Raw genomic sequence first — 27,940 nt, forward strand, 5'->3', positions numbered from 1 at the left:
TCAGGAAGTGATGGCACTGCTGTTTCTATTTAAAACGAATGGACCGGCAAACCCGATAACACAGTGAACAGTGAGTGGTATCTTATACTTATACTTAATACACAAGAACCACATGTCAAGTATTAATTCTCTTTTAGCGATAATATTTTAAATTTTGATCTAAATACAGTAATTAAAAGAACAGATTAATTAAGGTCCACAGATTTCCCCAGACTTTCAGATTACTTATTACAAAGATATTATCAACAATAAAAAAAATACAACAACAAATTGCAAATATTAAAAAAAATTTCAATATCTTCATGTTATAATTTTTAAATAACTAATATACTAAAAAAAACAATTTCTGTAATCTCAGAAAGTTATTCTTGTATATCATATCAACTGATATTGTGGTACTGAATTTACGACTGTTTTTAATTTAAAGAAACTACAAAATTAACGACTTTATAACGTGTTTCGACCGATATTTAAATTATTAATAATACATTGATGTAAAGTTTTACCATTAACTTTTATAATACATAACTGTTGATCTGTCTTAATAAAAATTAAAAATTAAATAGCTTCTGGGAATTTTAATGAATTCTGAAAATAAATCAATATTTTAAATGAAACAATTTCACAGGTGAACGTAAAGAAGAAAGTTTAATTACTACCTCATTTTTCTTTTAAGGTTCAGTTATGATAATTCTATTTTTCTCACTTTTAAAAATAAAATAAATTATCTCTATAATATTTTTTTTTAGAATTATATGTAACGATATTGTATGAAAATTACTGCTTTCCGTAGAAAGTATGGAAAATCCTACACAACACAACGGAATGGAATCCTAGTACCTCCACATCAAAGTGGGGTTTTTGTAAAATAACACTTTGCATTATTACATTGTGCTAATATAAACTATTAAATAGTGCGCAGATATAGTTAGCACAAAAACAATATATTTTCTGCAACAAATACACATTTTATACACACTTACGTTACTGAATAAATAGTCATACCTTGCGATAACTCATAAATTCTGACTTATTTTGATTATCAATAATGCAGAAGTACTTAAATATAATAATAAAAGGTAGAGAAAATGATAAAGTTCTCTATGAATTCAACTAATAACACTTATTTGTTCAAGTATCGATAAAATATTGACTGCCATAAAATAAAAAGTAAAAAAAAAATTCTCGCCATCAGATAAAAATGAGGTAATATAAAGTAATGTAAAAATATCAAGTTATATAATAAAATCAAGCAATGGAAAGTGTGTGAAGAGGGTTAAAAATAAAAGTTTGGTCACAACATTGTTGGAGAATTGTTATTAACAAACATTGTTTAATATTAGTTTTAACAAATTTTCTTTACCTTTTAAGGTAAGTTAAACTATTAGAAGGTAAAATTATATTTTTCCCTACCTCTCTAAAAATTATTCTAAAACACATTATGCATTTTGTTTTGAGCCTACTTTTAAAAGGTTCTCTTTCAAAATTATTTTTCTGGCTGTGTTTTTATAAGACTTGAATATAAATGTTTATTTTGTTACTTGGAATTTCTCAAGTTTAAAAAAACATTTCAATTATAGACTAGAATACTATAATATAAACATTTTATTTTAAATCATTGTGATTACAATTGTATATATAAATATAGTAAAATATTTTTATGTACAAAAGTTATTAAAGTAAAAGTAAACGTTACTTGTTTTAAAAAAATAAATTATTTATTACTTTGTCAAGAGTATTTAAAATACAACTTATTCAATTTCATTGGTACTTACAATAATCAATACAATAGCGCTCACGTGAAATTGATGTACATTTTTGCATTATAATTATTGAAGAATTAATTTTTATTGAGTTCATGAAAAATTTACTTTTTAAATAGTAATATTAAGACAACTTTAAATTATATCTGTACTATATTTATATAAACAATGATTTGAAAAGTTGAATTATTTTTTTCTATGATTTATAAATAAGCATGTATTTTATTAAATCAAAAGTAAAATAATGGATATGATATGATTGATGCCATCAGCAATACATTAACTTTTATCCTGTGTACTCATAAACCGGCATAATGTACCCGATAACTAGCAAGACTGTATAGAATTCAGTAGGTAATTAGAAAAATCCTTTGCTGAGCTGTAACGGTATAATTTGTCACAGTACAGTCTACAACCTACAAATGAATTTGCTGTTTCTTCTTTACTGGTACTTTAGTATAAGTACCCACACGAATTAGAGTCATCAATTATAATGTCAAAATTGGAATACAACTTTATAAGCCTGATCAATAGATTGTAACGTACGATATCAATTTATTAAAAACAGTACACGCAGTGGTAGACTTAAAACATATCATTTAAAGTCTTATTAATCCAAGATAGAATGAAATCCACCTGAACATTAAATTCTCAAATGGAATTCATATATAATTAAAAAATGAGTAAAAATGTAGTTAAAATTTTAACAAATACTACTCAATACGAAATACTACTCTTAATAACTACTTGTTACATTTTACTTAGAGAATGCATTTGTTCTAAATCTTTTAAAATAAGTTTTAAATTTATGGAGTCAAGAACTCTTTGATTTAAAATTTACCATTGAAAATCTTTATCAAAAAATATGAAGTTAAAGACAAAGTGAAATTATAAAAATTATCGAGGAACCGGAGAGCTTATATTATCAACCGATAATTTAATTTGATTCTTTTCAAAATATATTGTTCATTACCTTTAAATCTGATATAAAAATATAATGTACAATACCTCTGAACGTTTCAGTTGTGAATCCTCAAATCTTATAGTATCACACTGTTAAAAGTCTTGTCAGTCGCACATGTGTACATCTTCGATATAGAAACGGCTCTACTGTCACTTCACCTAAACCAATTATGTTCTTTCATTAGTCATTGTCACTTGCTTATAAGTTACTTAGGATTATAACTGAGTTGTTTTTCTAACTATTATTTATTTATTTTTGAATTGAAAGACAAAAACAAAGAGATACTTAATTTCGCTAGAGAGAAAGGACTCTTTGGATATATATACATGCGGCCTAGTAGGACGTCCTATAGTCTTAAATTTTCAACAATAGCAACAACACTTCGGTGGAAACACTTATGTGAATTAATTTAATTCGGTAGGAGGTACGAAAAGTGGACTTATAGGTCTGAGTGCATAGGCAGTTCTTGCTAACTTCTATAGCAACTAAAATTAAAACTATAATAAAGGACAAAAAAAAATATCTATCATTAATAAAATATAGTCGATAATGAGACTGACTTCTTGAAAAACATTGTTTAATTAATAAATAAAAATGAAATGTATTTTAGTTTATTTACAATAAATGTCCAAAAATTAAAACACTGAATATTTACACTAATGTCACAGAATTACACTTTTTGTACAAACGACTGAAAGACTTATTGGTCTTAAGGTTATTCTTGATGATTATTATTGTTTGTTGTGGACCGAGGGATTTAGTTTGCTTATACACAAACGCTAATGTTTCTAGGATTGCCTAGTTTATGCTCCCGATGAACTTAAAATTCCAGAATAGTCACTCACGTGTGTACTGTTTCATATTGCCCATCTGTTATGAAGATAGTTGAATATTCTGCATAAGAACACTATAAGTCCTATTGGCTAATATTTAAATTAACTTTTTTTATTTTTAATATTGATATATTTTAATATTAAAACATAAAGAAAATTAATAATGGAATGAAGTCTATATTTTTTTATAAATAATATTTATTATAGATAATATTAATGATTAAAAAGGATTAATTTGTTTACTTTGTTTTTAAATATTATAATATATTTTAATAATGGTTAATTATTAATTTCATAAACATCACATAAAATAATTTATAAGGATTATTTTTTGTTTACTTTTATCACTGTTAGTAATTATAAAATTATAATCACCGTTGAAAGTAAATTTAAGTTTTCATAATAATAATTTTATCGAAACAAAATCTATGTTATCTTTATTTAAATCACGGTTAATGATTATCATAAACATCATTGAAACTAGTTTATAAGTTTACTTTAATTATGGTTGATAATAATTATAATTATTTATATTATAAGCACCGCCAAATGTATTTGGTAAAACTAATCTTTGTGTAAATGAAACACATTAATAAATATGCATTGTAGGCACCGTTAGAATTACATATACACTAATGTAAACTAATTAAAATTTTCTATCTACAAATTTTCAATTTTAAAATACATTTTTTTATTGTTTTTACTTTTCTGTGTACGTTAAAAAATTAAAAATAAGTAATTTAGTAGTTTTAAGGTTATTGTTACAAAATCTCAGTGCTGACTAATGTAAATATGAACAATAAAATAAAAATAACAAATGGAGTAAGGAACAACAGCCGACTGACGTGAAGACGCAAGCGCCGATGGTTGCGAAGTAAAGAACCAGTTGATCGTTCGTACGGAAAACACTGAGGAGAAAAAAATGCAGCAGATAATATAAACAATAAATGATTTGAGATAAATTTATTGTGTTTGTTTTGCTTTAATATAGTAAATAAAAATTTTATTTTGTTTGAGTTTTTTTAAGACACTATTTTTTTTTAAGAAGATTTCTACCTTTTTAGTTTTTTATTGACACGGTGCCCCGCGTCCCGCGCCAACTTTATCAGCCGTTACCATCAGGTAATGCTACTAACGGGTTTTTGATAGTTTAACTGACCAATACCGCGCGCCATACGCCATGGTGCAAAGTTCAGCACGGTCTTCTATGACCCGTCGCAAATGATAAGTCTCCGTCCCGTCGTCAAACTGATAACGTCGAGGACATACGCCACCGGCTCCGAACGTGTTGCACGACCGGACTTGACGAACCGCACCAGTCGCTGCTAACTTTTTGACGTTTGACGTGCCGGACACCGCGTCGCCACGCCAAACAAGTACCGCGATATCATGCGAAGATTATCATTAATTGTGTTGGGTTCTTTTTTTAAAATAATCTGTTGTTTTTCATGAATAAAAAACGGCCCTCGGGTTCTACCGTCAAAACCAGCATCGACTACATTATTGCGACGTAAGTGGTGTCATTATCTACATGAGACATCTTTACAATTTATTTATGTTAAACAATAATAATTATATTATTACTCATTAAATCTCTTTATTCGTATAACTCAAATATTTTTCACGTAACTTAAATGTATTTTTACGGTGTCCAAAATACACGAGAACAATTTTTATTAACTTGAAAATTTACTTTTTTAATTTGGGACTATAACGCTGAATTTAATAAATATTATAATTAGTGTTTCAATTATTGAAGAAAAAAATATAATTAAATAATTTAAAATGTAGCTTTTCAATAATGAATTAATGTTAGACAACGTTCAAAGCAAAAGAAAAAACAAGTTTCCTTTTAACAATTCAGTGTTATAATGTTGGACAGAGTTTTTCTACAATATGATATCAAAAATACTGAAAGGCGAAAAAACGATTTTTTACAAACATATTTCACAATACAATACTACATTCGTTTGATAATCCATAGCGTAGTATTTATCAATGGTTGAAATAAACTAAATATTTTTCCAAGAAAATCAACTTTAATCAATTAAATGATACTTCATAATCTTCTGTTACGCTCTATACTTTTCCTGTTTTATCGATCGTACTATTTTATACGCAAATAAATATAACCATTTAGTTTTAGGCTTCCTATAAAAAAAGCTTAATTTTTTTCTATCATATTTTATTATTGTAACTTCTTGTCATGTTAATAATCCTTGTAATTCATAAAAATGAACAAAAAAATGTTTATAAAACATAAAACGCTGCTTCGTTTCCTTTAACAATAGGTAATTGTAAATTTCAAGCTTAGCATTCTGTAGTTATAATTAAATTTAATTACTAAGGAAATGGAATAATTATTAACGCATAAAATATTTTAAAATAGTTTATGTTAAACAAATATTTAATTGAATTATATTTGATTATTGTATATTATTTTTCAAAAGAAAAAAATCATCTGTAAGATTAATATAAATGTTTGTCTGTCTATCTGTCATAAGTTCTTACGTTTGTTCATCCGATTGTGCTGAAACATTTACATCTTCAGAAAGTTGTGGATAAAAAATTTGACCTTAAAGTTCTCGTAAAAAACGTAGGAAAAGAGTTCATTTTATATACATACATAATATTAAACTAATCTTGTAATATCTATGAGTAGACTAATGTCATGATTTGAAAAATATAGATTTATTTTTCATGTGGGTATGAAATAATTGTTGACATAATTATATAATTTATCAAATTATATGAGTACTGGAGTTAGTAGGAAAGAAAACGTTTATACTTCATTAATATCCGTACTATTTACATTTATTACAATATTATAACTAAGTTTTTTTGATACCTTTTAGCATAAATACTTTAACTTTGTAATTTTGTTTACTAAACATTCTGAGGATTCGTATTAAGCTTTATAGTTTAAAAGTAGGTAAGTGTGGGCAACGGTATACAACATTATGTTTTTATATACCATTGCCTTTATTTTTAGGAATGTTTGTCTGTCTAATAAATTATCATCATTTTCATTAATAATGCTGTTCGGGCGTAATATTTTTCATTCCTAAAATATATTAAGGCGTCTGTGTACCGACCGTTTTTTAGTCAAAAACCATCCGTTTTCATTCAATCAGTACGACGAAACTACTAATACAATAAGAATTTTGTAAATAGATTTGAATTCAGTATCATGTTATTTAAGTATCGATAAAGCTACTTTTTTGTAATTATGATTTATTTGATTATGCGCTGAAAAATGTAGCCTGACCGATACTTAAGTAACATGTTGCTAAATTCAGATCTGTTTTCAGAATTGTTATTGCATCAGTAGTTTCATCGTAATGATGGAACAAAAACGGATAGTTTTGTATGTCCAGACTAATAGGTTTCAAACTGTGGCTGTTATGTGTGAGATGCTTGTTCGCGTTGTCCACATTAGCTATTTCCAATAGAATTTTGTAGGGTAATACCGATCTCCTAAAAATAGTCACAAATTAATACACACTTGATATTATATTTGCATATATATATATATATATATATGATTTTTGATTATTTGCTTTTATCTAATGAACGAGAAAGCTATCATTACATTAATTGCATTAAATTGTATAGCACGAAACAAATTTCATTATTATTTTTCAATATTTAAAATGTCGCTAAAGAAATGGGAATCGTAAAACACTACCGTTGTAAATAAAAATTAATAGAGGAAATGTATCAACATTGAATAAGTGACATCAAATTTAAAAAAAAAATATATTTGGTGAGATACGTATATAAAAATAATTTTCTTTGGATTTGAAAAGTGTGTAAACCTCCTTTAAATTCCACCGCATGCCCACAAAATTTCTGTCATTAACATTGTAAATTATTGAACATTTTTCACGATTGAATAATTTGTTTTTTCTCAGCATCGGTAGTCAGTACTTGGCTGTCATTGCTGGCAGAGTAATACTAATTTTACAAAAGCTCTAGTACTGATCTGCCAGTGAGAAAAAACGTTGACGTATCAGACATATGTCAGGATTGGTCCAGTACTGCAAGTATTGGTGCACCGTTGCACCTGTTATTCAATTTGACTTAAGAATATTTTATTCTCAGACAAATTATTTTTATTTAACTTCCCAATTAATTTACACACTATAGGCTGAATAAATGAAATTAAATTTGTTGTTACTTCAAAACAATCGCAATGGTAATTTTAGATGAAAATAATATAAGACATTTGAACTATAGGAATTTATAGATTAATTAATTTAAATTGAAAATTGTATATTTATTAAAGTAAAAAAAAATACTTAAATAAAAATGAAATATAGAATATTCTAAATTCTCAATTCCCAAAGTGATCTTCAGTACTCTACACCAACTCTAAACACGATTTGGTTTAATAACACTTTTTTAAATTAAAATCAAAATATAAAGAATGGGTCGGGTGTTTTTGCATTGTATTTAAATAAAGAAATAAACAGACAATTTACTAAATTTTGACTTATGAGATGATTCTCTTGCATATAAATTAAGTAATTGAATTTATTAACACATTAACAAAAAAAATAATATAACTAGCCATTAGCCACTTGGAGCGCTGTTTGAAGTTGAAAGTCCATTGTTATGTATCGAATAAATCCTCTTCGGGATTGTCGGTCATCAGGCTTCTTTGATCTAAACTACCATTGGTCCACTCTCATAATAGTATTTGAGAATGACATCTGTCACAATTACTTAGTAAATGGTGGCGAGCACTTACGATCCGAGTACATACGTCTTTAAATATTTATATAATTAAAGATTTTCCGCTTAAACAACTTACTAAAAAAACTTACTAAAAATGCTCCAGTTCCACTGGCAAGAATCAACTGGCTCTACAATACGAGACTACTGAAATTGCACACTTGGTTAGTTCGATTTTAATTTTTTTTTTACTTGACTATTTTAGAACCATTTGAAGTGTACTATTGTTTTGCGTTAAAACATATTTATGAAATTTATACTATCTAATTATTCGGAAATGTAAAGAGTAAAACCTTTTATAAATATTAAAATGACTACATGAATAAAACTCAAAAATAAAACAACAATCATATTTTTCATAACATAACGATGAACATTAAATAGTCAGTTATTTACTGAATAAATATTGTTAGGGGCTTGTTTAATACTTGAGGATCTTGATCAAAACCAAGAATGGGAGGCTACCCGACGTCTGTCCAAATATTGTCACTATCTCCTTAAATGAGTTTTAATTATATAATAAAGTTCTACAATAAAACTTAATATAATAAAGTTAGACTATTGTTTTATGTCAACGACAAAGTAAAGATATGTTTTAGATGTTCAGTAAATACATTATATGTATACGTTATATGTAATGTACAATACGTCTGACCTGAATTATAGTACAATTGGTTAGTAGGTATATCCAAGTGAGACTGAGTTAGTTAGCTGTGGTAACAATTGGCGATAGATGAGTCGTTGAATAAAACTAGTTATGTTATTAATAATATAAATAAGACGAAAGTAAAAGCATTGAAAATTATGTCTGTAACGGCCACTCAAATACAACTGCCTTTTGTTAGTTCGATGTCAGTAGCCCCGGGCTACAAACGAGTGGAATTGTCACATCAGCATTTCCCTTTATGTCAATTAATATGTATTATGAATTAAGTAAATGGAAATAAAACATGTATAATATAAGTGGTAAGAACATAGTAATAAGTATTTTTACAATATAAAAATAAGCAACGTGTTTTTAAAGAAACTATAGTCAAACCATTTATGTTCTTCTTACTTAGAAATTCAATTTAATAATTTTATATTTAACCAGATAAAAATATTTTCTAGTACTAGTTGATTCAATAACTACTTATCTTTTTTTTTTAATTTTTAAATAATTACATTTATTTGCATCTAAATTATATTCTCAAAAATGCCATTCGAAGTGCCCTTTTTAAATCCCCCCTCATTAAAATGTTATTGAATAATATTTTATTAGTTTGTAAGGCTACAAAACTGTAGACGATTATATTTTGGCCACAGCAGATAATACATTTTCGTAACTTAAATGGTAGCATGAAGAAATTAAGAACTAGGGCAACTACAAAACTAGGCGAAGCCTACACAATTTTAGAACACAAATATAAAATTAAACTAAAACTAATTGAATATCTTTTAGAAATAATGTAAATATAAATATTTGAAGTTATGTGGTTTGATATTTTAATCATATCTAAGTTAATCTACCCGAAATAAGAAATAGTTTTAGGCGAGAAGAAGAGTGCGGACGAGAAATGACTAGTGATAAAAATAACAATATCCGCGTTCACTATAACATGTTAATAACTTTATAAATTTTAAGTTAAAATTAATATAAACTTTCAAGCTTTTATGTTGAATGCTTTCTTAAAGAGATTTAATTAAAGACTAAGGGCTTAAACTTTCCTCACCCTCCTGTATTCTTTTATTAATACTTGACTAAAATAAATACGTTATATTATTCAGTGTAATATGTAAACAATAAATAATATCTAATAATATAGCGTTTAACATTTATTACTAATTAAATGTAATTTCATACAAACTAAAACACTCAACACTCTTATTTAAAACAAATTCTAATTTAATCATAAGTGAAGGAAAATGACATCTTCTAGAGCATCATATTTAAACAGACGCGCAATCAGTAGGGTAAAAAGATATGACAGCAAATTTATACGACCTGGCGCCGGTAAATCTCACACATGTCTCTATAATTTCGCATTTACATCATACAGAATGTCGTTTAGTTTCTATTTTTTATATAACAATCACACCTCACAAAGATACACTAATTGAGGTGTAATACTTTTAAACTTTTATGTGGAGTAACAAAGTTTCATTGTTGAGAAGTAACTTTAGATACTTTTTTGAGATGTCAATTTGTGTTTTGGACATCCGTAAATGTTTTAATAGGATATCTGATTTTAATTATTAATCGTAATCGTATAGATGTAAACGTTAACGTATTGCACACAGGAATACTAATGTTATTTTCGATTGATGTATCTCTGCCGTTGCTTGGATAAGGTTGTGTTAGAGGAATGTTTTTCTTAACGGGAAATATATTTTTGAACTCTAATAAAATAGTTAGAGATTTTCTTAACAACTCGAAGTAATGATTTTTATTTCAAAAACAATTCCATTAGCATTTTAATATAACTGGCACTATTTTTAATTAAAATTTGTCAGGATCTTTTAAAGGCTAAAAACTTTTAGACTATGATAATAATTATTATAGTCAATTATAATTTACATTATCTTATGCGGAATTCCATATGAATATTATTTTTATACGTACATGTATAATGTTTAGATGTCGATAGTATTATTTTATTGATATTTAAGCTAAAAAATAAGATGAACAAAAAGTAGTTTGATGTTTGAATACGCCTTATTACTTAACCATTACACAATGATTGCCAAAGAAAACCACAACAGGTGCATATTTTATGAATCGATCAATATTTCAGAATGTAATAGGAAGTTTGGCAGTTCAACGGGTTGACGGTGGCCTGTTAATGACAACGACAATGATAGTGCACATTTCTCCCACTGTTATCAGAAAATCGATCTACTAATGGACCGAAGAGAAAGACGAATTGGCAATGATTCAAGGAAAAAATAAATTTGGTTTGTAGGAGCAATCTTATTCATTTTTAAGTCACATTTTCTTATGTGGTTGTTTTATGACTGATGAAGAAAATTGTTTTTCTTTTTGATAAAATGTAGTAATAATAAATATTATGACTAACAGAATTCATTCGGTCATTACAGTAGAATTAATATTAAAACCCTATGAGGCTATAAGTTGGTGATTAGCAAATTTATGAAGTCACTAATGAGCTGACTTTTAACCTTTTGCGTATTGTGAATAATTCTTGAATAAGTAATATGTTTTGTTTCTATTTTCATTAATCATTTATTCTCGTACAATTTCTATAGTAAAATTTGTCTTCTCCGACATATTTACCCTTCCTGTAGTATACTCTTGGAAAAAATACCTACACTTCCAATTGATTTTAAAATATAATATATTAAGTATATAATCAGTGATTTTTTATGTATCCGAGAGTACTTAAATTAAATAAAAAGGCTGCATTGAAATAACATTTAAATTATAAAAATAATCATAATCAATCTAAATTAAACTTTAAAAAATCAATTAATTTTAAGTAAAACTTTGTAGTAATCAAAGTTTTTTGTTTGATAGTAAATTAAATGAACTTGTCATTTTGTTTTGATGGGTATATTTTTGTCGTGATTATGTTTGCAAACTAAAATAATAATTTAACAATAAAATATAAAATATAATATAAAATAACAATTTAAAATTTAAAAAAAAGATTTTTGTTTTGATGAAAATGGTATTTAACAATAAATATGTCAGTATTTAATTTATAATTAAGATAAATTTATTTAAGATAAAGCATAAAAAGTTTAATTAATATAATATTAGATACCCAAGCGTATTTAATATATTTAAACCAAAAAATAACTTAACCAAACGACCACAAAAATATTGTTCTTTGTATTATGTTTTTTGTAAAATGGCAAAAATATTTTTGTACTTGAAATAAAAAAAAAGATAATTGGATCATTTTTAAGAGTATATGTGGAACAAAATACATTTTATTCTCGTACCACAGCCAAAAAACACTTGTTAACACGTGTTAATGTTAAGCTTGTTAACACTTTTTTACTATTGGAATAACGTAAATAAAATAAAACAGTGTAGTTGAAAATCAATATAGTATGAGCAACTAGCATAGAGGAGACGGTTATAGATTGAAATCTTATAATGATAATAAAGTATTATAAAATTCTTTATGCGATTAAATTATTACCTCGATGAGGTTTCTTCCAAAAGTTTTATTATTCTGTCTTTTGTTATTTGACTATAATTTGAAAAAGAATTGAAGTTAAAATTTGTTAGGAGAATCCTAAAGCCTTCCATTGATGTGTTTATTAGATTACTAATACATGCAAGGTCTTACAAAAATTACCCTTACTTTTTAATGATATAGGTAGATAAACCAGTTAGTTTATACATAGAAAATTATATGATTAAAAAAGTAGCTGCTTGGTAACAACTTTTGGACTAGTGTTTTGCAATTTATTAGAATTTTGATACCTAGGAGGGTAGAAGAATGCGACTGAAAAACGTGTAATAATAAATAATAGTCATAGTCGAACATTAATGTACACGAGCAATTAATTGAAACAAAATTGAAAACATATTCATTGTTTTTTTTTTAATTCAATGGACAAGTTTTTATTTCAAACCCACATTTAATATGATAGTAATACAGAAATTTTCAATCTATAGTAAAATCCTCTAATTAAAAAAAAAAATGACAAAATATTTAATATAGTGTGTAAATTTGCTTTTTTCAATAATACTTAAAATAAGATGTAAAGTATCTTGATTTAAAATAAAACTGCTGATACGACACTATTTGAGTACAAGCTCCGTATCAGTAACCTAAGGGATCCATAATAGGATAGTTGGTTAGACTATATCTATCTTGAGTAATGAAGGTTTCCCTTAGATATTCCCTTAGATATTCCCTTAGATAAACAACCTAGAGTCGTACAAATAAAAGTATAACAAAATCAAATAATAAGGTTTATTAATAATAAAATTAAATAGTACATGACTTGTGATAAGAGAGATGTTGAGAGGGTCAATTGTGGAGCTGACGGCGTGCCATATAATATCATAAGAATTATAATTGTTTAAATATAACGTATCTAAAAATAATAAGTTAAAATAATTTTAATTAAATGTTACGCGTTCGTACGGTAAGTGTCGACTGCTTGTCGTACGTATCTTACCTAACGACATTCTCTAAGAATATTTACGTTTTAGGCGAATTTCTAGTTGTGTTTAATTAGCCGAACAAAGATATGTGCACAAAATGTGATTGTATTACTGTATTTAAAGGTTTTTTGGGTATAAAATATTTTTTCTGCACTTACTAAAGGATATAATAAATATTGATCACTTGTGGCTAATTACTCTTAAGTAAAAAATATTCTTTTGTTTTAAATTAATAATATTTTTAATATAGCCTTAATTTTTATTTACTTTAGGATTATTTTATAATTTCTGTATAGATTCTCAATTAAAAGTCATAATTAATTTTACATAAAGAAATTTGACAGTTTTAGCATTTGTTTTTAATTCAAAAATTATCTCGAAAATTATTTGTTCAATAGGAGTTATTTTTATCATAAAAATGTACAGATTAAAATTTTATTTATTTTTATGAATTATAGTAAATGTCTAGTTTACTGCAAGAAAAACATTTATTTTTAAAAGTAAAGTTAAGGGATATTTTCTAAAGTTAAATGGGAACCTATTATTATTTTTTTAATATTAAATTGGAAATACACATTTTTGACTTATTAATAACTAGTTTTGTATTATTACATTTTGAATTTCTATAATTTTTAGTTATAGGATAGAGGGATGTGCAACGTGAAACAATTCTTATTTGTCTCTAAACATTATCTTGTTTTCACCATTTTTAAATATTTCAATTCTAATATTTCATCAAGAAAATACTTTACTCAGTTCTTCTCTACAAATCATAACTTCGCATCAAAGATCAGCTTAGAATCAAAAGCAAAATTTCCCAAAAAGCAAACGTAAGCGTATTCGAATCATAAAGCGTAAACTCAAGTGCTGAAATTAGATGATTGTGTAGTTTGAAATCCATCTTTTCCACTCCATATCCTTTAAAAACATCACCTATCAAAAGATATCTTTAGTTTAGTAAAATTATTCACAAGAGGTTTAATTTAATGTCTTTAATAAACACTGAGATTATATTTGTAAATATAAATATCATTGTTTGAAACTTAGTTCGACTTTATTTATTCCTAAAAGCGTAATAACAAACTTTCAATTAATATTAGTAAAGCCTAATAAACCAATTACAAAGTAATTAAAAATATTAAACTACAATTTAATTTATATATTAATAATGATATTAAAATTACCCTATAAATATATGGATAGAACATATCTATCTAACTGACAACTCTTATAATTTTTGTACAATTAAAATTTTCCTTTAATTTTTTTTAAAATACTGTTTGTATTAGACTACGTAAGAAACATATTTTTTATTATTTATTTTTTAAAATAAAAAAAATATTTTTATTTTATTTTTTTATACGGTTATGTTAAAAATAGACCATAAATCTGTATAATATACAGTTGATGTATAGTGTATTATACTATAAAAGTAAGAGTAACTTTATTATATAAACGTATAACTTGGAAATAATTCCAAAGTTTATTAAAGGAAATAGAAGACTGGGTTACTCGTAAAGTTTCCAACAAAATTACTTTTAGCATCTAGGCTTCAACATTGTTTTAATTTCTAAAACATTCAATAAAGTATTCATTGAACTGTATTAAATATGATTGTTTTGTTGGATACTCGATTTTAAATATCGATAAAACATCTATAATAGACTTCAATTTCAACAAACATTTAAGAAATTATATTAATTCAAGACTGTAGTTTTGAAATACATGTTAAAAATCAGATTAAATATTAATTCCTTAATAAATTCAGTTAGAATATTTAAACAATTAATAAAAATGTAAATGGTGTCCCATCGTGATTTACTATTTTGACTTTATAATGTAATATTAAAATTAGTGAATCACAGTGGGATACGTTATATATTAAGTTTAAGAGTCAAGTGCTAGTATGAGATTAAAGACCATTTTTCCACTAGCTTATTTTGTTTGTTTAGTTCGCAAATGAGATTATATCAATCCGAGAATAAGATTAGTGGTTGAAAATGCAGAAGTAATTCTAAAAGAATATAAAAGAAGTTTTTCTTGCTTAAACTAAAAACATATAAAGGATATTTTTATTGTACATTTTGAAAAAAGTTAGCCTTTTATGTGATCTCTTTAATATAAATAACAACATTTGAACTTTATATCAATATATATGTTATTTTTAGAAAAAAAATATTAATTCTCTGTATTTTAATAACTTAATATAATGAATTAAATAAATTTATAAAAAAATTAATTAAATTTATCACAATATAATTATTAAGAGTTTAATAAATAATATTGTGGGTGTATATCTTACAACACACAATTATTTAAATGGCGGTAGACTTTTATTAAACAAAATTATAACACTAAAATAGACGTATAAACACTAAAAGAAAATATATGTATATACAGTAAGGAAAAATAAAATAATCGAAGCAAACATAATACACGATGACAACAGCGGCGGGGTGTAGCGGTCGTGTAGCGTATCGCGGACTAGACAGTCTGAACTGAACTAACTGAACTGACTGATTCTTCCGATATATATATAGCTCCGATAAGGCTCTCGCTAATTCTAGAATATTCTATACCCGCGTAGGTTATCTTATGGCGTTATCGAAGTTTCTCGAAGGTTTTTGATAACGAGAACATTCGAGAATATTCGTTGCGTATGTTTTGGTCGCTACATTACTCCCCTACCAGTGACGGAGTCAAGCGGAGCCTACTTGAAGACGGTCTGGAAAATGGACTCTTCTTCCGGAACGTGTCCTTTGATCCTCCCTGGGAATGGTAATGGGTGTATGTGTCTGGATCTTTTTCGGAATATTTTCCTTAGAGTATTCATCTGCCATGATGTATGCTGGTTTAAGTCTATCTATAGTAACTGTAACTTTCTTCTTATTAATATCAATAACAAAAGTTTTTTCGTTCCTACTTATGACTCGATAGGGACCATCATAGGGCATTTGAATTCCGTTTTTGGGCCCATCATGTCGAATGAATACGTACTCTGTGGTTGCTAGATCCTTGAAAACGAAATTTTTCTTCTCGCCATGTCGTGTACCATTGACTGGTCGGATCTGCTGAATGTGATGTCGAAGGTCTTTGATAAACTCAGCTGCGTCGTCGCACTTGGCGGTATTATTATTTGACGTGAGGAATTCACCAGGGAGTCTAAGTGGCTCTCCATAGACTAATTCTGCCGAGGTGGATTTAAGATCGTCACGCCAAGCTGCTCGGATACCCAATAAGACTGTCGGAAGAGTTTCTGTCCATCGATTATTCTGATGACATTTAATAGCGGCTTTAAGCTGCCGATGGGATCGTTCCACCATGCCATTTGCTGAAGGATGATAGGCCGTAGTTCTAAGATGGTTCGTACCAGTCAGGTAATTAAGTTGCTTGAAAAGGCATGACTCGAATTGTCTTCCTTGATCTGTTGTGATACGAAGAGGGGTACCAAATCTTGCAATCCAATGTGTATAGAAGGCTCGTGCTACAGTTTCCGCTTCTTGATTTTCCAATGGAACTACTTCAGGCCATCGAGTAAATCTATCGATGCACGTGAGGCAGTAACGAAATCCTTCGGAATAAGGCATAATTATTAAATCTAAATGAACATGCTCAAATCTTCGAGACGGTAGAGAAAATGACCCAAGGGGTGCTGTGACATGTCGCGTGATTTTGGCTCGTTGACATTCGACACATGCCCGTGCCCAATGTCTGCAATCTGCGTCAATTCCTGGCCACACAAACCGCTGTTTTACAAGCTTCACTGTGGCTTTAACTCCTGGATGTGCAAGGCGATGTATGGTATTGAAAACTGTTCGTCGAAAAGGCTTTGTAACAAAAGGTCTGGCGATTGAAGTTGATGTGTCGCAGAACACTAAGACATTCGTGCCTGGTAATTCCACTTGCTTAAGTCGCAATCCGGTGTTTTCTTGTGCATACTTTTTCAATTCGTCGTCTCCCTGTTGTGACATTGCTAAAGCAGTGTAGTCTAACGTGTCTGATAATGCGTCCACGCGTGATAGGGTATCAGCCACGATATTCTGTTTACCAGGAACGTACCTAATATCCGTGGTGAATTGTGAAATAAAGTCCAAGTGTCTGAATTGTCGTGGTGTGCACTTATCCGATTTCTGTTGAAATGCGAAAGTGATAGGTTTGTGATCGGTGTATATAACAAACTCGCGTCCTTCCACCATATGCCGAAAATGTTTGACAGCGAGATAGATCGCAAGAAGTTCTCGATCGTAAGCTCCGTATTTTGTCTCAGTCGCCGTGAGTTTCTTGGAAAAGAAGGCGAGGGGTTGCCACTCGTCATTGATGAACTGTTGGAGAGTTGCGCCAACCGCTGTGTTTGAAGCGTCGCTTACAATAGCCAGTCGAGCGTTGTCACATGGGTGCGCGAGAAGCGTGGCTGTGGCGAGTTCCTCCTTGCATTTCTCGAACGCTGAAATTGCTTCTGGTGTCCAATTAATAGGTGCTTTACCTTTTAGATTAGGTACTAAGAGATCACTTAGTGGTGATTGTGCATCTGAAGCTCTAGGTATAAAACGACGATAGAAGTTTAACATACCTAAGAACTGTCGTAGACCCTTAGCTGACGTTGGCCTCTTGTAGCTCAATATGTCAGCGACTCTATCAGGTAGAGGACGTGTTCCTTCTTTAGAAATCATGTAGCCCAAAAACTTTACTTCTGGTTGTCCAAAAACGCATTTTTTAGGATTGAGAACCAGAGAGTATTCGCGTAGTCGCTCAAAAATGATCTGTAAATGTTTGATGTGTTCTTCTTCAGAAACAGATGCCACGAGTATGTCGTCAATGTAACTGAAACAAAAATCAAGTCCACGGAGTACTTCGTCAATAAATCGTTGGAACGATTGTGCTGCGTTTCGAAGTCCAAAAGACATAAAGAGGAATTCGTAAAGTCCAAATGGTGTCACAATTGCAGTTTTAGGGACGTCTTCTTCAGCTACAGGGATTTGATTATACGCTCGAACCAAGTCGATAGTTGAAAAAATCGTTTTACCGTGGAGAAAGTGCGCGAAGTCCTGTATATGACGAACAGGGTACCGATCTGGGATAGTCCGGGCATTTAGAGCGCGGTAATCCCCACAAGGACGCCATGCATCTGTTTTGTTCTTTGGTACTAGATGTAATGGTGATGACCAAGGTCCTTGGGATGGTCGGATAATGCCTAGTTGGATCATAGCTTCAAACTCTTTTTTTGCTGCCTTAAGCTTATCAGGTGCTAAGCGTCGTGGTTTACAAGATACCGGGGGTCCTTGTGTCGTCGGGATAAAGTGTTTAGTGCTGTGTTTGATATCCTTCAGGGTCCCAAACGGTCGAGTGATCTCTGGAAATTCCCGTAGTAAACCGTCGTATTTCGTCTCTCCCACGACGACCTTAATAGATGGTATTGAGCACTTGACGGCGTGACCACGAGTGGTGAGTTGTGTAAGTCCGTCTAATAGACATTGATTGCGCACGTCTACCAAAAGATTGTAAAAACTTAAAAAGTCAACACCAATGATGGGCTTGGATACTTCCGCAATCACAAATCTCCAAGTGAAATCTCGACGAAGTCCGAAGTTTAGGCTGAGCGTGATAGTGCCGTAGGTGTTTATAGGCGTGCCATTGGCGGCTGATAGGACGTAATCGGTTTTTACGCGGTGGCCTGGAACAGCACTACGTGGATAAACACACAAGTCGGCGCCCGTATCGATGAGAAATTGAGTTTGGGAAGTTCGGTCTGTGATGAAAAGACGGCGTGGAAACTGACCGGGCTCACTGGCCGTCATCAGTGATGACCCGTCCCGTTTCCCGATTTATAGTTACAAGGTTCCTTGCATTTTTTCGATTGGGATCCATAACGCCAATGATACCAGCATATTCCGTCTGCGCCATGATGAGTGCGGCTTCGAGATCGTGACCTTGGACGGTAAGTATTTGGTCTTGAGTCCGGAGTACGCGAGGGGCGAGTATTTAACGCAGCCACTTCACTTCTCAACGCTGCAATCTCCTGATTAATATTTAGACTAAGTTGAGAAATCTTAAGATTCAACATGGCTTCAAAAGTGTCACTTCTCGACATTTCTGCTATTTGTGGTAGTAAAGGACCCGATGCGTCTGCGATGTTGTCCGCATGGACAGCGAGATCTTCAAGCTTACTATCTTTCACTATTGCCAACGCTACCTGTATACTTTTCGGTAAACGGCCCATCCAAAGTGTCTTCAATAACGTTTCCGGAACAGAAGAGTCGGCCAGACTTTGGAGATGGCGTAAAAATTGTGATGGTTTACGGTCTCCAATCTCAACGCGTTCTAAAAGTTGGCGTGTTTTCTCCTCTTGGGAGGCACTAAGACGTCTTATCAACTCTTGTTTAATTTTGGCGTACTTACTGTCTGAGGGCGGCGTCATAATTATGTCCTTGACTTCCACTGCGTATTTTGGCGGTAATGCTCCAACTACATACCCGAATTTTGTACTGTCAACAGTGACTCCCGCGCTGGCGAAACTTCCTTCGACCATAGCAAACCAAAGTTCGGGATCTGACGAAATGAAATCCGGTATCTTGACGGCTACTCGAGCAATTGTTTCGTCTGTCTGCGCCATCACGTCGAGGTCACCAATTTGTGGGTTATATCTTACAACACACAATTATTTAAATGGCGGTAGACTTTTATTAAACAAAATTATAACACTAAAATAGACGTATAAACACTAAAAGAAAATATATGTATATACAGTAAGGAAAAATAAAATAATCGAAGTAAACATAATACACGATGACAACAGCGGCGGGGTGTAGCGGTCGTGTAGCGTATCGCGGACTAGACAGTCTGAACTGAACTAACTGAACTGACTGATTCTTCCGATATATATATAGCTCCGATAAGGCTCTCGCTAATTCTAGAATATTCTATACCCGCGTAGGTTATCTTATGGCGTTATCGAAGTTTCTCGAAGGTTTTTGATAACGAGAACATTCGAGAATATTCGTTGCGTATGTTTTGGTCGCTACATCATAATTTATTTAGTCTTCGAATTAAAAAAATAAAACTTATGTCTTTCAACTAAAATGGACTGTAAAATACTACATAATTATATTTAAAAATATTATATAATAATGCTTAATTCTATCTATCCATTTAATAAATAATTACAATGATTTGTAGTTTATTTGATATTTATATATACCACTTTTTTTTTTGTATGATTTAGGGTTATTCAACTTATCATGTATGAATGTAAAATTATTATTGTCAAATATTAAATCAAAATGATCCCTTGAGTTAATGATTTTTTAAAATTATTTTCCGAACTATTTCCTCAAATATAGAATTACAATGTATTTAATCTATTCATCAAATAACTTAGTGCTAAACCATCTAGACTTGCTAAATGCATACCTGGCTGCTCTTGGATTTTCTGCGTGTCAGAAGTTAGATATTGTTTTTACTTTGAAAACAATATATGGTAGGAGCAATTTACCATCAGTAGTAAGGCAGTACAGTAATTTGCTGGTACTTGTAAACATAATTGAATTGGGTGTTTTACAACTATTCTGGATATTTAATACCGCATATAGTAATAATTTTGAGATCGCTAGGATTATCTCTCAAATTAATTTCATCATAGTTTAAAATATTTGACAGTGGTACACCATTAAGTGTAACTGGAGGACTTATCAAGTATGTATTAAGTGTATTCTTTAGGTACTTACTCACGAACGTTTAGTATTTTGTTATATTTGTACGGTTAAAATATCTTAGTGCCTCTTAAGAGAATTGTTAAGGCCTATTATATATATGTAGACGATTTTTGAACAACACTTTGACCATCAATAGTTAGTTGGTGATGAGCGATAGCACCGCTAATATGACAGCATTTCAATTATTTAATAATTAAAGTAAAAAATTTAATTATGGTTGTGTTATATTTATTAATAATTTAAGAAACCTATAAAATCCATTAGACCAGCAAAATAAAAAGTAAATACAGTTCACTACAAGAACTATCTGCTCAGTTACGTTTTAGCATGGTCTCGTTTTTAAATCTTTTAACTTTTTTATCATGGTATTCAAGATATCCTTTATAAAGGATATCATTTGACATATATGATATTAGATTACTTGCTATAACAAGTAATCATATCTGTCAAATGAATAACCTTACTCTATGCATAGCAAAATACCTAAAAAAATCAATTTTTCTTCTTCCTTTAATGTAGTGAAATTTGGTCTACTTGTATTTTGATGTACTGATTTTTAACATGTCTCTACATAACTGAGTAATTGATACCATAAAGTAATTCAGATTATCCGTGAGAGATCTCTTTTCGTTTAACAAGATAAACAGTATTAGTTCAATCAGTTTAATTTGTTTCTTTTATAACGCTTGCCGCGTGGATCTGGGTTAGGTATTATTAATATTTTTATTATTTTTTATGTTTATGTTTACCATCTTGTTTAAATGTTAATGTAAGTGTCAGAGAGGAAAAGAAAACTTACAAATCTAAGCATAACAGAACCAAACCCCGATGCCTTCGCACCTAGCCATAATGCGTTACGGATTGAGATAGGTATGCCACAAATTAGTTACCCATATACTCGAGAAGTCGTAAAATTTTTTATTTTTGAAATGATTATACTCCTTCTATGATATACGCGATAACAAAGTCGAGTAAAATTTATGGTGGTAGAATTATTGAAGAATTTATCAGCAGTTTTATCAAAAAACAAGGATAAATCAGTCAAAATTGGTTCTTAATATACAACCAATTGATTACAATAAAAATGTATCATTATAATTGAGCTTTTATTGTATTATTCAAAAACATTTATTTCTGAATATTGTTTTTATTGGCCTATTTGCATCAACTTACCCACTTTTATGGTATACTTAACTTTGCATAAAAAAAATGTTTTTATCTTAATATTTTTGCACCTAAAATTATTTATTTTACAAATACTTTTTATTTGTTTTGCAGATTCAAAATGGTGAATAGTACAGCAGTAGGTTGTATATCTGACCACGAATCATTGTCCAGACCAGTCATGTTGACTATAATCACGGCTGCTGGCGCAGCAATCATAGTCACAATCTTTGGTAACATTTTAGTGATAATGAGCGTTGTTCAATATCCACCCTTGCGATCTGTTCCCAATATATTTATTGTATCATTAGCTGTAGCTGATTTAATGGTAGCTATTGGCGTGCTACCGCTAAACGTAGTGTATAATATTACTGGAGTATGGCATTTTGGTGGTGTTGTTTGTAAACTATGGCTAACGTGTGACGTACTATGCTGCACAGCATCTATTCTCAATTTGTGCGCAATTGCTTTGGATCGTTACCGAGCTATAACTCAGCCTATTGCATACGCTCAAAAGCGAACAGTGTCTCGCGTATTATGGACAGTGGCCATTGTATGGCTAGCAAGTGCTGTTATAAGTTCACCGCCGTTAATTGGTTGGAACGACTGGCCAGAAGCATTCGATGAACAAACGCCATGTGCGTTAACCACTCACCCTGGATATGTAGTATACTCTTCTATGGGTTCTTTCTACATTCCACTAGTTGTGATGAGCATAACATATCTAAGAATTTATATAGCTACGCGACGTAGACTGCGGAGAAGAGCTCGCGTAGCATTACCTCAAAATAACCAACAAAAAATCCAGGCTGATTGTGGTAGTGGATCAGTAAAACATCACAAAGAAAAGACCAAACGTACTGAAATAGCTACTGGTGATTCAGCTAGTAGTAGTGATGAAGTGGATGTTGCAACAGCTATTTCCGTTAAAACCGCTCAACTACCAAAGAGTGGTAAACATGTCAACCAGCTGTTAGAACATAAGAAGCGCATATCGTTATCTAAGGAGCGAAAAGCTGCCAAAACTCTTGGAGTCATTATGGGTGTGTTCGTCGTTAGTTGGTTACCGTTCTTTATCATCTACCTTTACTTCCCGTTTTGTAAAATATGCTGCCCTCCATCTAAAGTTCTCGTCAATGTAGTTACGTGGCTGGGGTATCTAAATTCTACAGTCAATCCAATAATCTATACCAGATGTAATATGGACTTCCGGAGGTCATTTAAAAAAATTTTACACATGGATTATCGTTAAAAATAACGAAAATAGCGAATAAAATCATAAGTAATAAATGGAGATGTAAAAATTCTAGTTAATAAAAAGTAAAATTTTTACTTTGAAGATTTAAGATCTATTGTTATCGAGTAAAATTATGTTAATATCAAATGCAGAGTTTTGGGTAGACGTTTAAGTTGTATTATGAATCGAGATTGGATATTACAAGAATGTGTTATAAGATTGGTTGACAATTATTATTTATCAAGTTCCAATAGGATAAAACAATTTATCAGAAAAATACCTCTCTTTTACATATTTAATGAATATGTAGATATAAATATTTTTTTTATTTTAGAAAAACAATTTATACAAGCACATATACAATAAGTTTTTTTTCTAAAGTATCTTAAAAGGCAATTAAGGAAGCCACTCTTTGGTAACACCTTCATAAGTAAAGTTGAGATATATTAATAGATTTCTATTCCAGTTACGTTTTAAAAGGTTGTTTGAAATAATAGTCCTGTACATATGTTATATTGAAAGATTTAAATTTAAGTTAAGTTTGGTGTGAAATCTAAAGTAGTGTAATTTTGCAAGTTTGTTAACAATGTCTATTTATAAATCTTTATATAAATTATTATTAATAATGTACCAAGGAGTATTTGCGAGCATTCGAAGTGATAAATTTTAAAACGGCTATGCAGATCTTATTGTTGAAGATTTAACTAATCCTCATAAGCCCACATTCGAATTATTCACTTATATGAGTAGTTTAGTCCTGAGTAGCAGGTTATACTTGAGCAGAGGAAGAAAAGGACACAATCTAATGTTTACCTTTTTCTTTTTTTCCTTGTGGTTGGTTAGGCACCCAGGTTAGTCATTTATCTAGAATTAAACCTAAGTATTTTGTTTATTTTTGAATAGATATAATGAAGTTGTTAAAATTTACAAGCAGGCATATAAATATAGTTTAGTAGTAAACCATCAATGATTTTTTACTCGTACTATAAATAACAACAAGGTGTATGATAAAATTATATAAATGTATACTCCATTTTTCATAAAACTTTTTACGATTTTACCTTCTGTTTAATTTTAGTAATATTAATTTCTATAAAGTTGATCAACTTAAAACCTAATTTATATTAGGTTATTATATTCAGTCTTATTTTAATATACAATTAAGGTCCTTAGATTATTTAAAAGTTGTACATAATGTTTACTAATGAAAGTAAGAAAAAGTCATACAAAAACATAAATTTTATTTTTGACAGTGTTTCAAATGATATGATTCGCTTAAAAACATGGTTAGAATTGACTTTAGGTTCTGCGATAACATAAATAAGATGAGAAAATCCAGATGATCAGTAAGCCCAAACTAACGATCATGTACTTCAACGAAAATGTATCAAATGTTACGTAATATATTTTTAAGGATTTTGTATTCAATTTTATTTGTTTACTTTTGAATATAGTAAACCGTTCTAGTGTAAACTTTACTATTAATCGAAATTGCTTTTCAACACATGTGGTACTTGTGACATTAAGTTGTAAGTATTTTTGATTGGTAAATGATTTTGTTTTATCGGCACATGACAGAAAAGACAATGCAACGTCAAAAAAACGTGATAACTACAATATTTCAATAGGATAAATAGCATACATATTTTTTTATATTTATATATTGTGGTCTGAGTATTCTATAACTGAAATAGACATTGTACATAATATGTACTATTTATATAATTTTATTATTATTCCCATATAATAAAATTCCCAGGCAACAATTTTAAAAAGTATTGTTATAAAAACATTTTTATAACATTATATGTTATAATAACATTACAAAAACATGTTATTAGGCTTATTATTGTTACAATGAATAAGAGCTACAGGGGGTGAATGGTAATAATATGGGAACAACAACATTTACCCTTTACACTATCATGTGTAAAACAAATGTAGTCAAGAAACAAACATTCATATACACTCATTTATACTCACTCGCTTAAATTGTTATAAAACCAACTCGATATTCACTATATAATTGAATAAGAATAAATTAATCAAAAACCATGAAAAACTATTTGAAAGATGTATTGTAAGTGAATACACTGTAATATAAAAATAAATTCCTTTAAGTTAATATTTTTAGCACAAACAATTATTTATGTTTGAAAATTAATGATAAAAAATATATGTGATAGAATTATAAATATAACAAATTTTGTAAGAATACAATTGAAGATATTACAAGAGCATTAAAATTTTAAATCATTCATGAACTTTGTATCTGACAGTATATTATAAAAATTGAGTCGTTTATATCTTCTTTTTTTTCCTCGTCTTAATCTCAATCACTTGGGGTTGACCACCCTTATCCTAAACGTCCACTTGACAAGATATCCAACATCCTTAACGCTCACATCAGCTTTCCTAATATCGCATTCAATAACATCCCTCTATCTCTTTTTTGGTCTTTTTCTACCTCTTCTTCCTTCAACATTCATTTCTATAATTGTTCTTACATTCTCATCCCCTCATAACATGACCAAACCATCTAAGTCTTTTTTCTCTCATCTTATCCACGATTGACGCTACACCTATACTTCCTTTTATATGTTCTTATTCTATCATTTTTAGTCACTTCACTCATCCATCTAAGCATTCTTATCTCTGCTACACTCATTATTTACTCTACTTTCTTATCAACTGCCCAAAACTCTGAACCATGCATCATAGCTCGTCTCACTAAAGTCTTGTAGAATTTACCTTTCAGCCTCATTGGAATTCTTTTATCGCATAAGACTCCAGAAGCTTCTCTCCACTTCAACAACCCGCACTTAATCCTGTGTATTACATTGTCTTTAATACCATCGCTCTTTTGCACAACTGACCCTAAATACTTAAAACTTTCTACCTCTCCATTCACGTCCTCTCCTATTGTCACTGATCTCCTCATTTCACCTACCATATGTTCTCTTTTGTCAAACATGTACTCTATATATTCTGTCTTGCTTTTACTTATTCTTAAACCCTTTTCTTCAAGAGCTGATCTCCACACCTCTAGCCTTTGATTAATTTCCTTCCTATTTTCTTCTATTAACACTACATCGTCAGCAAACAACATCATTTCATCTATCACTATAGAGAATAAGTAAGGGCTTAAAACAGAACCTTGGTGCACTCCTACTCTTACACAAAAACTACTGTTACTCTTCCTACGCTTTTTACCCTGATACAAGTGCCATCATACTCATCTTCTATTATATTAGCGTACCTTTTCGGGACTTCTTTTTTCATTAATGCCCACTGTAAAACCTCTCTCGGTGTATGCTTAACTATTAAAAATACATTATTCATAAACGTTTGTTAGTTAATTGTCAAATTAATTCAATCTCGTATAATTACGTATGTATACGTTCAGTTAAATGTTTAAATATAGCAATAGTTTATTATTCCAAATAATTTGTGTCTTAAATAATAACCAATTTTACTTTTGTAAAAATTTGATACAAATCAACCACTTTTTTTTTTAAATATACCTGTTAAAATATTGACAAATTTTTGTTAAATATTTTATTTTGTTTCAATGTTTATAATTTATACGCTCAACGTTATTTATTTGTTCAGATAAAAATATATTGTATATAAATGTATAATTAATTGGTATGCCTATCTGTATTGATCATAATAATGCTTCATATCTTACATAGAGCTAAAATAATTCCTTACTTTTGTATCTAGTATTACTAGTTAAGTTAAATTTTCGTTATAAATAAAGATTTATCTTATTTATTGTTATTTAGATAAACATTTTTTTGGCTATATTGAAAGAATAGGGAATTGATTAAAAACTTTTACTTATTAACAAATGCCATCCTAATCAGAAATCCACTATAATCACATTTCTGACGTTTAAAATGATACTCTATTCTTCTCGAAAGATTTTTATCATAGTATAATTTGAATATTATTATTTATTCATTTTTTGTAATACAATGTAAAGAAAATAGTATATTGTTAATAATTTATTCAGCAATTATTTAAAAAAAATGTTTTAGATAATTTTTTGTATAGTGTCTTGTTTTTGTTTTTTAATTATTTTTTAGTGTTAAATATTAGACTTTTCATTGTGTAAAATGAAAATTAAAAGTGTATCAATGTTTTAAATTTGTATAAAATATGTATATACGTGTTTATTTACATTAAATATGTTGTTTATTTTTAACAAACAATACTAGTACTTATAAGTAATTAAAGATACATAATCATAAAATGGCATAAGTGGAATGTTTTAAAATTATTTTGAATAAATGCTCAACTTTCTTTAATCGCCCAACAAAAACAATAAAAAATAATGATAAGAAACCTAAACTTTATAAATGATAATGGTAAAAACAATACTACAACTATTTTATTGTGAAGT

General features: G+C 29.4%; 3 protein-coding genes across 3 annotated transcripts in view; 1 reads left to right on the forward strand and 2 right to left on the reverse strand.

Moving 5' to 3' along the window:
* LOC126908627 (tyramine receptor 1-like) lies at positions 1–27,887 on the forward strand. Its single transcript, XM_050690871.1, has 2 exons — positions 1–70; positions 22,410–27,887. The coding sequence occupies exon 2, from the start codon at positions 22,417–22,419 to the stop codon at positions 23,545–23,547; it is 1,131 nt and encodes a 376-aa protein (XP_050546828.1). The 5' UTR covers positions 1–70; positions 22,410–22,416; the 3' UTR covers positions 23,548–27,887.
* The window catches only part of LOC126908192 (bifunctional endo-1,4-beta-xylanase XylA-like), a gene marked incomplete at its 5' end in the record, with an annotated part of 256,907 nt that overhangs the window by 145,649 nt on the left and 83,318 nt on the right, over positions 1–27,940 (reverse strand). The window lies entirely within an intron of this gene.
* On the reverse strand, positions 19,217–20,032 carry LOC126908191 (uncharacterized). The gene has a single exon (XM_050690103.1). It carries the CDS (start codon positions 20,030–20,032, stop codon positions 19,217–19,219), a length of 816 nt encoding a protein of 271 aa, XP_050546060.1.

This window comes from Daktulosphaira vitifoliae, unplaced genomic scaffold (genome assembly GCF_025091365.1).
Source record: "Daktulosphaira vitifoliae isolate Bord-2020 unplaced genomic scaffold, ASM2509136v1 Scaffold_5, whole genome shotgun sequence".
Classification (NCBI taxonomy): domain Eukaryota; kingdom Metazoa; phylum Arthropoda; class Insecta; order Hemiptera; family Phylloxeridae; genus Daktulosphaira; species Daktulosphaira vitifoliae.